This window comes from Cinclus cinclus, chromosome 12 (assembly GCF_963662255.1).
Source record: "Cinclus cinclus chromosome 12, bCinCin1.1, whole genome shotgun sequence".
In the NCBI taxonomy this organism is placed as follows: domain Eukaryota; kingdom Metazoa; phylum Chordata; class Aves; order Passeriformes; family Cinclidae; genus Cinclus; species Cinclus cinclus.
In genome coordinates, this window is record NC_085057.1 from 4,082,578 (window position 1) to 4,096,495 (window position 13,918).

Consider the following 13,918-nt stretch of genomic DNA (forward strand, 5'->3'; position numbering starts at 1 on the left):
GGTGTTTTTAAAGCAAAATGTGCTTAAAGATGTTCAATTCTGCTTTTAAAATATTTTTTTGGAAGTTTAAACATGATCCCTTGGCAAACTGTTTCTAGCTTCATTCCTTTGGTAGCTGGCAGTTCTGCTGGGTAGGATCCATAGGGTGGCCAGGGCCCTGTGCAGCTGAGCTGGTAACTGGCTGGTTTACCTTCAAAAGGTAAAACAGAGCGTGAAATTTGTCATGGAAAAGATTCTCAAGAACTATGATCTTTACCTGACCATATACAATAAATAATCCGTATTTTTCTTAGTCTTATAGGTTAGAAAAATTGTTGTAATTTCTACTGCTTTTTCTTTCCAGGACACTTTTGCAGTCCCAGAGACAATAAATAATTTCTTGACCAGTTTGGTTGTGAATTATTTTCTGTGTCCTGGAGATATTTTGCTGAGAAGGGCAAGCCAACAAATCGTGAACAGGCAGTGATGGATCTGCACCTCAGTGGTGCACATTCTTCTTGCTGCTGTCAGAGCTTTGCTTGGTGGTTCCTCTGACCCTGCTGCTTATTTATCCAGTTTCTCACTTCCCATTTGTTGCATCGGAAGTGCTGGAAAATGAGATGTTCTTCTGTACTGTTCTGGCACGTGGATTTTAGCATCTCTTTCCACCACAGTGGCTGCTGGAGGCACCTTCTGTCTATTCTTGAGTGTGTCCTTCCTCCATCAGCTTTGGTCTATGAGGTGGGGACGTGCCACCCACCATTAGTGTCATGCTGCAAAACAGTCAAAAGTATGAATCTCTGGGTTTAACCTTCTAACCCAGTCTTTCCTGGTGGTCATCCTTGTCCTCGTCTGCTGCTGGGGCAAATTAATGTAGTGCTCCATTTAATCCAGTTGGGAACTAGCTCCAGATTTAGGTGGAAACAGAAAACTGTGACATCAATTCTTTCTTTTTGATTTGTTATGGGGTAAAAGAGGTAAATACTTTTTTTAGCAGTGTAGCATATAGATATTGCCTGGTATATCTTTGACTTAGGAACAGTCTCTGGATTCTGATTCCTGTCTCTTCTTCCAAAGCAAAATTTACCATGCAGTTGCTGCCTGGTGTGTAATCCAGCCTTCCCTTTTAGATGTAAACACTTATTTAGACCTTATCACGCTTATGGGCTTTCCTTACAATGCTGAAAATGAAAAACACACCATACTTGGTGTGTATCAGAGCAGGATCATGTTAAAATCCAAAAGCATTTCCTAGTGGTGTTGGAAAAGCTGTAGGTTTGTTTAGATCTCTGGAGCTTTTACAGGGGAGTTGACAGAAGCTTTATAATGAATCTCCAAACCCTTTTGTCCCCTGGCATAATTTGAAGATTTAACAAAACAGATTGAAAGAAGTTTCCATAGACCAGCTGAAATTGATTTAAATGTAATCAGAATGTTTGAATCTGTCCTACTACCATCCAGGTGCTTGGTTTACTGAATTCAAATGGGTTCCTCCTTGAAGATAAAGTATTTTCCTTCTGAGGTGATGCACAGGGGCATTTGGTTCACATGTCCATGTGGTTAGTGTGGGGCAGGCAGTGTGCTTGGGACACACAGCTTGGCTTTCCATACCCCATCTCCCCTGGGTGAGGGGGAGATGAGGGATGGGTTGGTGGAAGCCAGACAGGTTAATGGCATTTAAATCTTGGAAGCTGGGCCTTTGCAGGTGGAAATACTTATAAGACAAGTCATCATAATGTCTCCGAGGTAGTGGTTTGCAGCTGAAAACCAGCATATGTGTGTTGTGTGTGGAGTTTTGTGCACAAATGCTGATTTTAGTTCCACAGGGTGTGTAAATCCCAGGGGTTCTGGGGTAAGGAGGTGGGTGCTTGTCCTCATTCTCATTGCAGCCTTGTGACCCAGTGATGCTGTTGGGGCACACAGAGTGTGAAGTACCCAGGGACAGCCTGACACCAAGAGTCAGTAGAGAGGGCTGGCTGGAGGGAGCTGTGGCTGCTGAGATGATGTTTAGCCAAATAACACAGGAGGCTTCTCACTGTAATGCCATAAGAGCATCCAAATCCAGACCAAATCCATAGCCAAAAACTTGGCCAACAAGACTGATTCTGTGAGCATTTGTAGCAATTCTCATTAAATGAAAGCTGATGATGGTTCAGCACATCCCAGCATTTAAGCCTAAACTGCTTCAGAGTAACAAAAGGTGCTAATTTGGCACTATCATGGTATGAAGAAATACCAAAATAGAGAATGCTCTACTTCACCTCCATGCCCCTACACAGTGTGTATCACATTTTTGATATTGTCCATCATATGTTGCCAAGAATGACTCATTCATTTCAAAGGAAAGCATCCAGATGTAACTAGAGAAATTTAATTATGGATTCTGTGTGTTCGTTCAAAAATATTTTTTTTTCTCTAAGGGAAAAAAGATGTTGAGCAACTAATACTATATTTAGAAGAGAACTAACTTACTAAAATTATAGCTGTACCAATGGATAAATAAACATAAACTAGTAGCATGAACCATTAATGAAAGATAAATCGTATGAAGGAAAATGACATATGTTTACAGTTTTGGCAGGATTTAAAACAGGGCATGTCTCCTTATATACAGCAACTGTTTTAACAGCTGCTTTTTTTTTTTTTTTTCCCTCCCCTAAATTATTTCAGGTTTTTGAGTCATGATGCAAGAATCTGGGACTGAGACAAAAAGTAACGGTTCAGCCATTCAGAATGGAGCGAGCGGTGGCAACCATTTACTAGAGTGCAGCCTGCGGGAAGTGAGATCAAACGGCGAGACACCTTCCGTTGAAATTGGGGCTGCAGATTTAGCACATCTCCAGCAACAGCAGGTACTGTAAGATGCATTACAAGTTTCCTACCTACAGGAAAAGCATGAAGCATTTAATCCTCCCCGCCCCCTCCCAAACCCTTTGTACTTGCAAGGCAGAGGATGCTTTTAGGACTCGCCTGTGACATTCTGTGCGTTTTTGCCCGTAGGGGGTTGCAGTTGTTGGTGTAAAGGGAAACCTTGGACTTCTCTTCCGGGGCTCCTTTTTAATCATTCCCTGGAAACACCCAAAGATCAGGGCTTGCTTCTGTTGCCTGAATGTGTTGAGTCTGGTGGCAGTGATTGGGTGAACTGCTGTATACAAAGAACTGGTTTCCAAAATATGTCACTGGGTGGAAAATACACTAACATTAAGTTTTGTTTTTGCAACAAATTTTAATATAACCTAGCAACCTCTATCAACAGAATGTTTTCTGTTAGTGAGGAAGGCTGCAGAGATATCAGCTGTGCAAAACATCAGAATAAATAAATAAATACATCTGTGTCAGTCTTCGTCAACTCGGAAGAATCAGAACCAAATTGTGCATTTCGCCTTGGTATTTTAATTAGTGTATTTTCTGGGAAGTGACCAAATTCACTGGTGTAAATTATCCTCGTAATACATTTTGGCTTCTTGTTTTCCCTGATAAAATTCTGAAACCCTCTGAGGAAATTTTACACCAAAGTTCTGGGCATGTATCATTAATGTGTTTCGGAACAAAGGCTGCAGCAGAGCCATGGTGAATACACTCATGCCTAACCCTTACTTTCTCTAATACAATAAGGATTCTTAAAACCTTTTAAATAAGCGATTGGCAGCTGGTTAAGGCTCCCCTAAGTGTACAGTGATCTTTTTAGCAGGTTGTTGTGGAGAAGAAAAAAACTGTGCTCAAAAACAAAGCAAAGTGAAGGCTTGAGGAAGAGCGGGACACCCCATTTGCCAACCTAAGACAGAAAGCTGCCATAATTAAACAAGTCAGAAAAATAGATGATACTAAATGCACAGACTTTGGTTGTTTCAATCATTTTCGTCCTACAGGTTTTTACTTGAAGTGAGAATACCATCAGTGAGAAAATCACAGCCATGCTGAATTCATTACTGCAGTAGTCACACAAAACCATGGATAAAATTTCAATAACTGCAGGCCACAGTTGAGTAAACAGTTGCACTGAAACTTAATTCCTGTTGACTTTTCCCTCATTCTTTGCCAGGGGCACATTCTGATTCGTAGTGCAAAGACAACAGGGGTTACAGCTTTGATTAATATAGGACAGTAGAAGAGGAGTAAAATATGCTCAACACAAAGGTCTTGTCTTAAAAAAGGCTTCATATAAAAATGAGTTAATTACACTGTGTTTTCCATAGGAGCACTATGGAATTTTCCAGTGGGGCTTTGTGCAGAGAGAAACAGGGAGGGGGGGAATAGTGCAGACGTGCACTATTCTGTGGACCAGAATGGCTCAGGCCTCTGCTCCTCCACCACTAACTAACCCTGTGCCAGGCCTTCTCCATAGCCATCCCGAGAGCTCAGGATGTCTCAGGTAATGTTGTCACCTCTCGTGTATGGCTGGTGTCATTCAGCTGCCCATTTGGTCAATTAAGGAGTGGCACCCATTCATTGCCAGTCCTCCAGCCCTCCCCAAAAAGTGCCCAGCTCAGACCCGAGTGCTCAGGGACTGCCAGGCTCGGGATTGCTTTCACACAGCTCTGATTTTAGCTTGGAGTTTATTTATCCTCTGCCAGTACAGTGAATGTGGTTGGGGATCTTGCTTTTCTCCAAGTTCTTCAAAGACCTTTATGTTCTGTGTTTGAATTCTGCTGCTAATTGGTTTTGATGACTAACTTCTCCATGGAGTTTATCTTTTATAAAGTGAGTTGATTGCAAAGTTTAAAATAGTTATTAAATACAAAAACAACCAACAAACCCAATCCTGATAACAATAAGACAGTAATCAGAGCTAGCATAAAAATATCAATCTTGATGTTGGGAAAACATTTTTAAACGCTGAAAAGAAGAAAACCCCGTTGTTTTCAGACAGCTAATGCAAGCATTTACAGATACACATACAACATGGAGCATAATGTTTAGATGTTTCTCCGTATACAACATATGCTCTCAGGTCACTTAACAGAATGCGTTCTACAAAACACTCCTTCAATACAAATGAATGAGTTCTGAATTAAACAGCTATTTCTTAAGAGCATTTCATTCAAATCTTTTCATTTTGCCACCTGGCACTTGTTTTGTTTGGGGAAAAAAAAAATTCAGTGGTGGTAGTTTGAGCTTTGCTGCTTTGGTTTATTTTGTGTTCTCATGTTGAGCGTGGCAGAACAGTGAAACCTGCATGCCCAATGGCTTGTGAAAGCATCTGTGCTGAATTTAGGGTCACATTTTTGGTGACATTTATGAATTTATTAGGACTAATAGCTTTGTTAGTATGAGAGAGGAAAACATAAGTACTTCAGGGTTTTTTAGGAAGTTTTAATGGGTTTGCAAACTTGTAAATATTTTACCATGGAAAAATATGGCGCACCACAGATGTTCATGTTTCCAGAAGTGTGTGGTGTGATCACTCTTGCTGTGAGTACAGGGAGGACTTGCAGGACAAGTTTTATGCTTCCCATGTCATTTTAGGGCGATTCTGCCATGCAAGACAGAGACAGAGAGTGATGTGATGCTCAATTATTTTAGCATTAGCAATCTCATAAAATGTACTGTTAAGCTGGGAGTAGCAAATGTGGGGATGAGTTCTGCTATTTATAATAAAGCCAAGTAACTCCAACTGATGTTTATATTGGTAAAGTAAGAAAGGCAGAGCAACACAAGTGACTCTTCAGGGGCGGTATTTCTGTGGAAGAGCTGGTTAAAAGTGGAAATGAATGTAGAAGTCACCCTCAGAGCCAAAACATAAGGTGGCCTTCCCACTGCTGCTGGCTCTACAGGTGCCAGAGGTTGGCATCTCATGGCAGTGACTGTCTGGATGAGGTGGAATGGGCAGGGGTTGGGTGACCTGCTTATAAAATCTGGAGTAGGTGTGAAGGTTACCTGGATCATTGTACTTCCTAAACACAAGAAGCTGGGATCTCATGTGGGGTCAGGTAGTGAAGATCAGGAGCTTTGTTGCAGAGTGCTCACATAGGCAGAACCAAGGAACAGAACATAAAACCTGGAGCAGGGTACCAGGCAGAATCTGGCAACATCTGTTGGCTCTGAGGCATCATGAAAAACATCTAGGAGGTGCAGAATGGGTGTTGGAGTGACCCACAAGCTGAAGGTCAGGCTGGGCGAGGGAAGCTTGGGTAGAAGGGATGTAATGATGGGGCAACTCCTGCCTACCAAGCAGAAATAAACAAAGACTCATAGGGACAAGCTGCCTTTTAATGTTCGTGATCACAGCTCTAGTTGCTTCAGTGGTTTCTGACGTCTGCTTAAATGGAAGGTTTGATGCCTCAGTTCTAGACAGTTTTTTTTTTTTAAGCTTATAAAATAAATACTATTTATTGCATTTTATTTTTATCCTCAGGACTACTCATTAAAGTGTTCTTCACGTTATTAGCAGTGAAACAAGACTATGAATTGAACAAAGAGAATGATTACAAAGTTGAATCCTGATGTATAGCAGCAAGACACCAAGTGCTGTGTTGCATGGTGGCAGAAATACAAACCTCTCCACATCAATAGCCAGATCCACTTTGATACCGTAACTTCAAGTACTGCCCCACGAGTATAAAACTCAGTATCTTTGTCTAATCCAGAATGCTTTTGAACTTTGAGGAGGTATGACTTTAATAGTAATTTGTTGACAGATTAGCTGCAGAGATTGCAAAGGGTTTATTTTGCAGAACTGGCAGGCTCCTATCAGTGTTCTCTTAAGGAAAAAAAACCACATACTGCTGTTTTGCAATTGCTTGCATTTATTGACAACCTGCGCTGAGCAGGCAGAATTGGAATGTTTGGATAATGTAAACCTATAGCTTGTCTGATGGAGTGTAGTGTACTTTTAGGTAGTGCATAGATTGCTTGATAAAAAGGGTTACGAGGTGGCCGTGTTTATGACAAACTGGAATAGAAATACAAACGCAACTGGTATGTGGAGAAAGGAGGAGGAGGTTTATGTAAAGAATTGTGGGGAAGTTTCTTTTCTTCACTTCGTCTTTGAGCTGAACTATACTGTAATTATGAAGTGTCACTTCAAGCTTTCTGAAGAATTTAGATAAATACTAGTTTTGCCATGTGTCCACCAAGTAAGGAAAGAAGGGGGTTTTTCCTTGAAAAAAAAGATGGCGTTATATCCTGCTTTTTACTTTTTTTCCAGTGAATGTCTGCAAGTGAAAAATACAATTTTGTTCATATATAAAAGAAGGTTTGATAGACATAAGAAATTTGGACTAGATTCTGGTCTGTGCCTGCAGTTTGGCTGTTTGTGGTGTCCGTGTGAAGATGCCATAGCTTTGGCAGTGGTTGTTTCATGAAATGTTGAGATGTGAAGTGTTAGATTGAGGGAATTGAACTCCAGAGGGAATATGTGGGTTCTTCAGATTTTGTTCATGTTCAAAGACAAGGGAAATGTACAAGAAATGCGGGATTTGGTGTATTGTTGAGAGGCTGTTTTAATTGGGCAGATCAAAAAGAAAATTTGACTAGAAAGAATTATGAATATATCACAGTGTAAATGAAAGATTTTTTTTTTTTTTTTTTGCAAGTTGGTGAGTTTCGTGTTATTTTGCAAAGCCATGAGGAGAGGTTACAAACCACATCAGGAGTTTTACGGTCCCATTGATCATGATGTGGACTTATCTCTGTAGAGCAAAACTGCTAAATTAGATCCAAGATAAAGTCTTTTGTTTCATATTGACATAACTGGGTTAGACCAAAATTGTTTGTTAGACTTTAAGGGAGCGTCCGTGTTGAGTCATTTTGTCCAAAGAGACATAAAGCCTAATTATTAAACTGCTGTTGCTATTGAAGGAGCCATTCCAAAGTATAGATTAAACTCCATGCAGGCTATTGGATTGTGTCTGATTTTGTATTGTAGTACCCTCATAACTGAAGATTACAACGTGGTGAAAAGATGACTGCATTTGCAGAGCTTCTGCTGTTTCATCAGAGATTGTATAAAACTACTTTATGCTCCCAGTAACTTTGTGGTTTTTATCATTCAGACTTTTCCCCCAAGTTCTGCCATCTCCCAGCATTGAACGGAAGGTGACATGATGTCTTTTTAGTCATTCAAATCTAATAACTTTTAATCTGAAGGTTAAGTAGTGAGATATAAACTAAGAGATGATAATATCAATTTTATGTTCACTGAAGGGCACAATATACCTCTTTCTAGTAGAGGGAAAATTGTGCGTAAAATGTCTTTTGCTTTTCAATGGAAAAGCTGTGGCTCTGAGAGCTTAGGAATGAAGCAGCGCTGGAAAAATTAAATAAGTTTTAACATAGGCTGGCTACCTTGCCTGGGTTTTAGAATCAATGATTTCTTTCCTTAATAATTCAATTTTTAGATCAGTTGTCAATGAACCATGTTGAGAACATTCATGCAGCATTCTCTATCCTCACTATTGCTTATGTCTTTGTTATAACTAGTTATTGACACCAACAAGCCCTAAATTTTCTCTAACTGTTGAAGGGTAAGGGGAAACTGCTACTTAGTTGCACTTGCTGAGATTATTGTTTTCTCTTTGTCTTGGTTTTGTTTTATTTTGCTTCTGAGGTCTTTGATAAATAACTGCATAAACCCGAGTCCTCAGAGCACCTTGACATTGGCACCCAGAGCTCTGCTGCTGTGTGTGCAGGTACAGGTGTGGGCATGCAGTAGCTGGGTTGTTAGACGTGTAATCACCTGGGTTATGTGCACATCCAAATCCAGAAGTCCTCTGTAGGCTGTCCATGTCTATTTCTGTATTTATTTATTTGTTGTTCTACAATAGCTGCTTTTACTTCACCTGGTAAATTAGGATCAGGCAGTAATCGTTTAGGTTTCTGTGGGCTCTTTGAAGGCATGGAGCTTCTGAAATATGTTTGCTGGGTTGATTTTTAGCCTTGCATCCCTGTGAAAATTCAGCAGTGGTGTGTTTGTTCCTAGCTGTTTTCGTAGGTGTGCACTCTCCCCTTGTATTTGCTTGTGCTTACTCATAAGCAATGAAGTTCCACATTCAGGAGTGCTGTTTAGGGAAAGTCCGCAAAGGAATGCTTTAAAGCTGCTAGCCAGCACGTGTATACACTGCAAAAGGCTTCCAGCAAGCATCAGATACGAATTAAAAGTCTATTTCAAGTGATTGATGTTATTCAGATTATTAAAGACTGTTCCTCCTCCAGTGATCTACATACTTTAAGGGTTGTTTTATAAGTGGTGCAACCACTTATTTGTAGCAAACATATACATATATATATATATATATCACACTTAAAATGGTAGTGTGCCTACGAAGGTGTAAAGCAGCCTTTAATTCACATGGAACTGTTCCTCATCATGGCTTTTAACATGGCAAGATGCTTAAGCATGTGCCTAAATGTAAGTGCGTGACTAGTCTGATTAAGGTCACTGGTACGTCTCATGCCTGTAAAATTAGGAATGTGCTTAAGTACCTTGCTGAATTAAGGCTTAAGTAATTTCACACTAATAAGAAGTTGCATGGATTGCTGATACTTTAGAACTAATTTAACTTTATTTGGAGACGCACTGCATGTAGGGAGATTGTTTGGCAATGCCTAAAGAGGAGCAGCAGCAGAATTGCAGCTGTTTTCAGTAGTGTAGCCCTTGATTTCAGTGGAGTTTTGTCTGACTTTAAAATATTCAAATAAGAACAGAACCAAATGCCATGGTTTCCTGCATTATTTTCTTTCTCTTGAGGAGCTCCACTGGGTATCCCAGCAAGTGAGAAGAATGTTAATAGTACTGTTGTAATTTATAACAGTGATGTTGTAAATAAAGATTGGGATTTGAAGTTAAAATGCAGAAGTTGTGAATACTCTTCATGAGTTTACTTAACTGCATAGCACCCCATTAATTAAAAAAAAATAACAGAAGGTATCTTTTGGAGGCTTAGTGTAAACAGTGACATTATATAATGACAGTTTTGTAGGATAGTGTTGCTTGTTTTGTTGCTGCATTCTGTATTTTGTTAGCTGTGCTCCCTACATTTCTAAAACATAAACTATATTTGCAACCTGTTTTAAATAGTGCAAATATATCTCTTTTTTTTCCCTATAAAAGCTACATATTGTGTCTGTGGAGTGTGTAGTCTCAGACATCCCTGAAGCCTGGGGCAAGTGCCAGGTTTATTACAAGTTGGGCTTTTCAATTTATTTTAAATCATATTTCTTCTTTTTCTTTTAAAGGTTTTTGTTTGCTGTTTTTGTTTTTTTTTCTTTTTTTTTTAGGTTTTTTGTTGTTGTTTGTTTGGTTTTTTCTTTTTTCTTTTTCTTTTTTTTTCCTTTTTTTTTTTTTTCCCCAGGCTACTGAAAGTAGGGCTGGTAAAGTGAAGGTTGAGGAGAGTTGAGCTATTTAATCTCTCTGACAATGTGTTGTAAAACTCATCAGTGCAGTTCTCCCCTTTGCCCCCAGCTCTCAGAGTGTGTTCCCAGGCAAACCAAAGAGAAGGATGCAAGAAATGGATATAATTCCTTGTGTTCTGTGTGCTGACTTAATACTGGTTTTCATTTAATGACCAGAGGATTGAGGACTGGGATGGTTACAGACAGAAATGTTGCTGGGCATGCAGCTGCATGTCTGGAGAATGGGTCATTTTTGCTTGGTAGAGCACTGCAATTCCAAGTTTAGGTGACCTCTTTTGATCAAGCTTCAAGGCTGAGCTAGGTCTTATATGCATGTTTGGGGCCTTCTTACCTTATTACATAAAATAAGCAAGTTTTTGAAAGGATTTTGTTCCTTCCTAGCGAGAGGCATCGTTATCGAGGGGCACAACACAAATGTTTCAAATTTGGAGATGCAGAGCAAGGTCACAGTTTGCCTTCAGAATCTGAAGTAATCAGGATTTTATTTCAGATAAAACCTCTGGGGCTGATACTTAGAAAACACAACTTTTACAACTTTTAACTGGCATTACGCAATTTGCTATGGGTCACTTAGCCAAATATTTGTGTATGGGTCTTTTTTTTTTTTTTAAGAGTTTCCAAAGGTGGGATTTCAGGCTTTAACAAACCCTACCTGGAAATTAAGTGCAGAAGCTGGGGGAGATTCTTGTCTATCTGAGCTGAAGTGATCACAAGCTAAAAGAATGTAGTTGCTGCTGGCATGCTCAAATCAAGTTTTCCTTAAATTCTCCTTGTTATTATCACCGATACCAAAAAACATCTGCCAGTGAAATGTTGTAAGACCACTGACTGTCTGACATTCTTGCTTTTTTGCTCCTTTTTCTAGTAGTCAGTGAGATACGTGCAGAAATAGGGTAATGTCCCTAGCTGTTCCCAAGGACTGAGTGAGCAGAGGGTGAATCTTCCCTAGCACCTTCTGGCATCCTGAATCAGCAGCAGACCCACAACTTTGGGATGATTGGCTGCTCTCTCACAGATGAAGCTGGAGCATTTGTGTTCTTAAACCATCACTGTTTTGTATTTCTGTTTCTACATAATTATGTGATTCACTGAAGGAGAAAGGTCAGACAGGCACAGGGAAGGAGAATGGAACTTGTTAGAAGTAGTGGGGCCCAGCATCTTGCAGCAGAAATTAGAAACAAGATGGAACATAGTTTTTTCTCATGGATAACAAAGCATTTGGAGCACTCAGATCCTCATAGTCCGGTCTCAGCAGTCTCCAGGAGAATTCTTCTGGCCTCTGCTTAAATGAGAAACTTGATCTGCAGATGAGCTCACCTAGGAATAGCTCTGGTTTTGGGGAGAGTGGCTGCAGTTTATCTTGACTTTGTTGTGTTGCATTGCATACCTGCTCTGCTATGTCACTCCTCTACTTCAGGCTCAGAGCAGGATGGACAGGTGTGTGTGGAAAGCAACTGTTCTGGATTTTGCTGGAAAGCTAAAGTTGAAAGCATCCAATGTGCTGAGTGTGCAGGTGTGGGAGTTCTGTGTTTGGGACAGGGGTGCTGTGTCTGGAAGAAACCCCAAAGTCTCTCCTCTGGAGCAGCTGGCTGTGGCCTTTACTTGTAGCTGTAGGTAAAATGCTTTCTGTAAGGTCAAAGGGAGGGTTTGGTACAGCTGAACCTCCCCAGTGCTTCATTTTAGTGCCTTTTCTTCTCTCTCAATAGCTGTGCTGGTTTCTTCATCCCAGACATGGTATTTGGGTAGCAGAAGCAGTTGTTTTGTTCAGGGAAAACAGTATCTTTTCTCTCCTTCCCATAGCTGTAATGCTGTATTACAGATCCAAAAGAAAACCCTCCAAGTCAATAAACAACAAAAAGCAGACTTATCTTTTATAGTGTTCTTGAAACAAATGTAAGGTTATAACACTAAAGCAGGTTTTATTAAATCTAGGCATGAATCCATATTGAAGAAATAATCCACTGCTTCTTTTCTGCTTCTTGTCTTTTTAATTAGCGCTGGCAATGGGATTGTTAGCTTTTAAGATATGGTAAATATGAGCCTATTAATATTATTGAATATAATACTCAAGAAGGTGCAGGGAATGCTGGTAACTGTAGCTGCTTTATGGAGGAGCTAAAAGTGGGTTCATTGCTGTTCCACACATCTTCCTTTATGACTACCGGGGTGAAACCCATATTGGCAGCTCCCCATACTGCTCCAGCCCTTCCCCAGGTCCCTGGAGCAGCTGTTCCTGGTAGAGCCATCCCAGCAGGTGGTGGGGGACTCCTGTCCCTTAGCCCAGTCTGGCAGGATGTGTCTGAGCCCTTTTTCACAACACAGTGACTATTTGGAGTTTAAAATACTTCTGACTCCTTTTCCTTGAGAAATGATTCACCAGTTCCTCCAATTAATGCTTTTTGAAGTGTTTTACTCTTGGTTTCTGTCTCTTAACTTGGGCAGGGATTGGATGATAAGGGTTTAACAGTGATCAGCTCTGTTAACAGTATGTTTTCTTGCTTTGAAAGGTACAGTGTTTGCTTTGCCGAGGAGTTTTATTTTGCAGAGTTTCTGTTGACCACCTGTTTTTTTTCATAATTGGTTACAAGGACAATTGCTAGGCATAATAAATAAAAGATATGGCCTTCCAAGGCTGTGTCATAGGGACTGTACGTCAAAGATTCATAAACTGTGAGCAAAAATATGTGCCTCTCCCTGGGGGCAGGGAAGCACGTGCCGTGTTCACATTTGGGGATCCTTCCAAGGTCACGGAGAGCCCGCGGTAGGAACTTCTCCAGTGCTGGTTGATGGCCTGGCTGGGCTGCAGCCACGCTCAGGATAGGGCAGCACACCAGCCCAGGTTTGCTGTGAACTCCTCTCTAGTCTTAACATTTTTCTTTGTGGGTTTTGGAAAAACAGACTCTTTTTCCCCAGTCTCTCCATGCAGAACAAAGGCTGGAGTAGAGTTGTGGCTTTGATGCTCTTGAGTCTGCCTAATCTGAGTCCCAGCAGTCTGTCAATGCAGCTTTCAGTCCTGCCCAGGTCTTTTGGTGCTCAGCTTTCCATTAGGAAGTTTTTCCTCAGTGCCTGACCAAAAGTCTTATCATGGAATCACAGAATGGCTTGGGTTGGACAAGACCTTAAAGATCATCTCATTGAAAACCCCTGCCATAGGCAGGGACACCTTCCACTAGACCAGGTTGCTCCAAGCCCTGTCTATCCAGGTCTTGGACACTTCCATCCTGGATCACCTGCATCTTGGGCTGACCAGCACTTGGAGTACAAAACAGTGTAGATAAACTCATGTTGCCTTTGCTGGGCAGGACAGAGCAGCAGGGAGAGCAGCCAGGAAGCAACTGGCTTGTTGCAGCTTCTTCACAGCTATTGCACCAAGAAGCCAATTTAAGGAAAAATGAGATTGTTGGAATCCTATGGATTACATTGCTCACCCCAGCTAAACCTCAAACAGCTATAGGTAGGATGCATTCAAAGGGGCAAAAGTAGCACTCAGGAAGTACAAAATGTCAGGCCTCAATTAATTGGTTTTCCTAGTGGAAACTCAAATTGGATTTACATGAAAAGAACACCATAGAATGGATGTGCCTGG

General features: G+C 40.8%; 1 protein-coding gene across 1 annotated transcript in view; it reads left to right on the forward strand.

Annotated features, from left to right (window-relative positions):
- The window catches only part of FOXP1 (forkhead box P1), a 374,948-nt gene that overhangs the window by 212,130 nt on the left and 148,900 nt on the right, over positions 1–13,918 (forward strand). The window contains exon 4 of the mRNA XM_062501015.1: positions 2,650–2,831. Coding sequence (XP_062356999.1) covers positions 2,661–2,831 — 171 coding nt within the window. The 5' untranslated portion in view covers positions 2,650–2,660. The remainder of the gene's footprint in view (positions 1–2,649; positions 2,832–13,918) is intronic.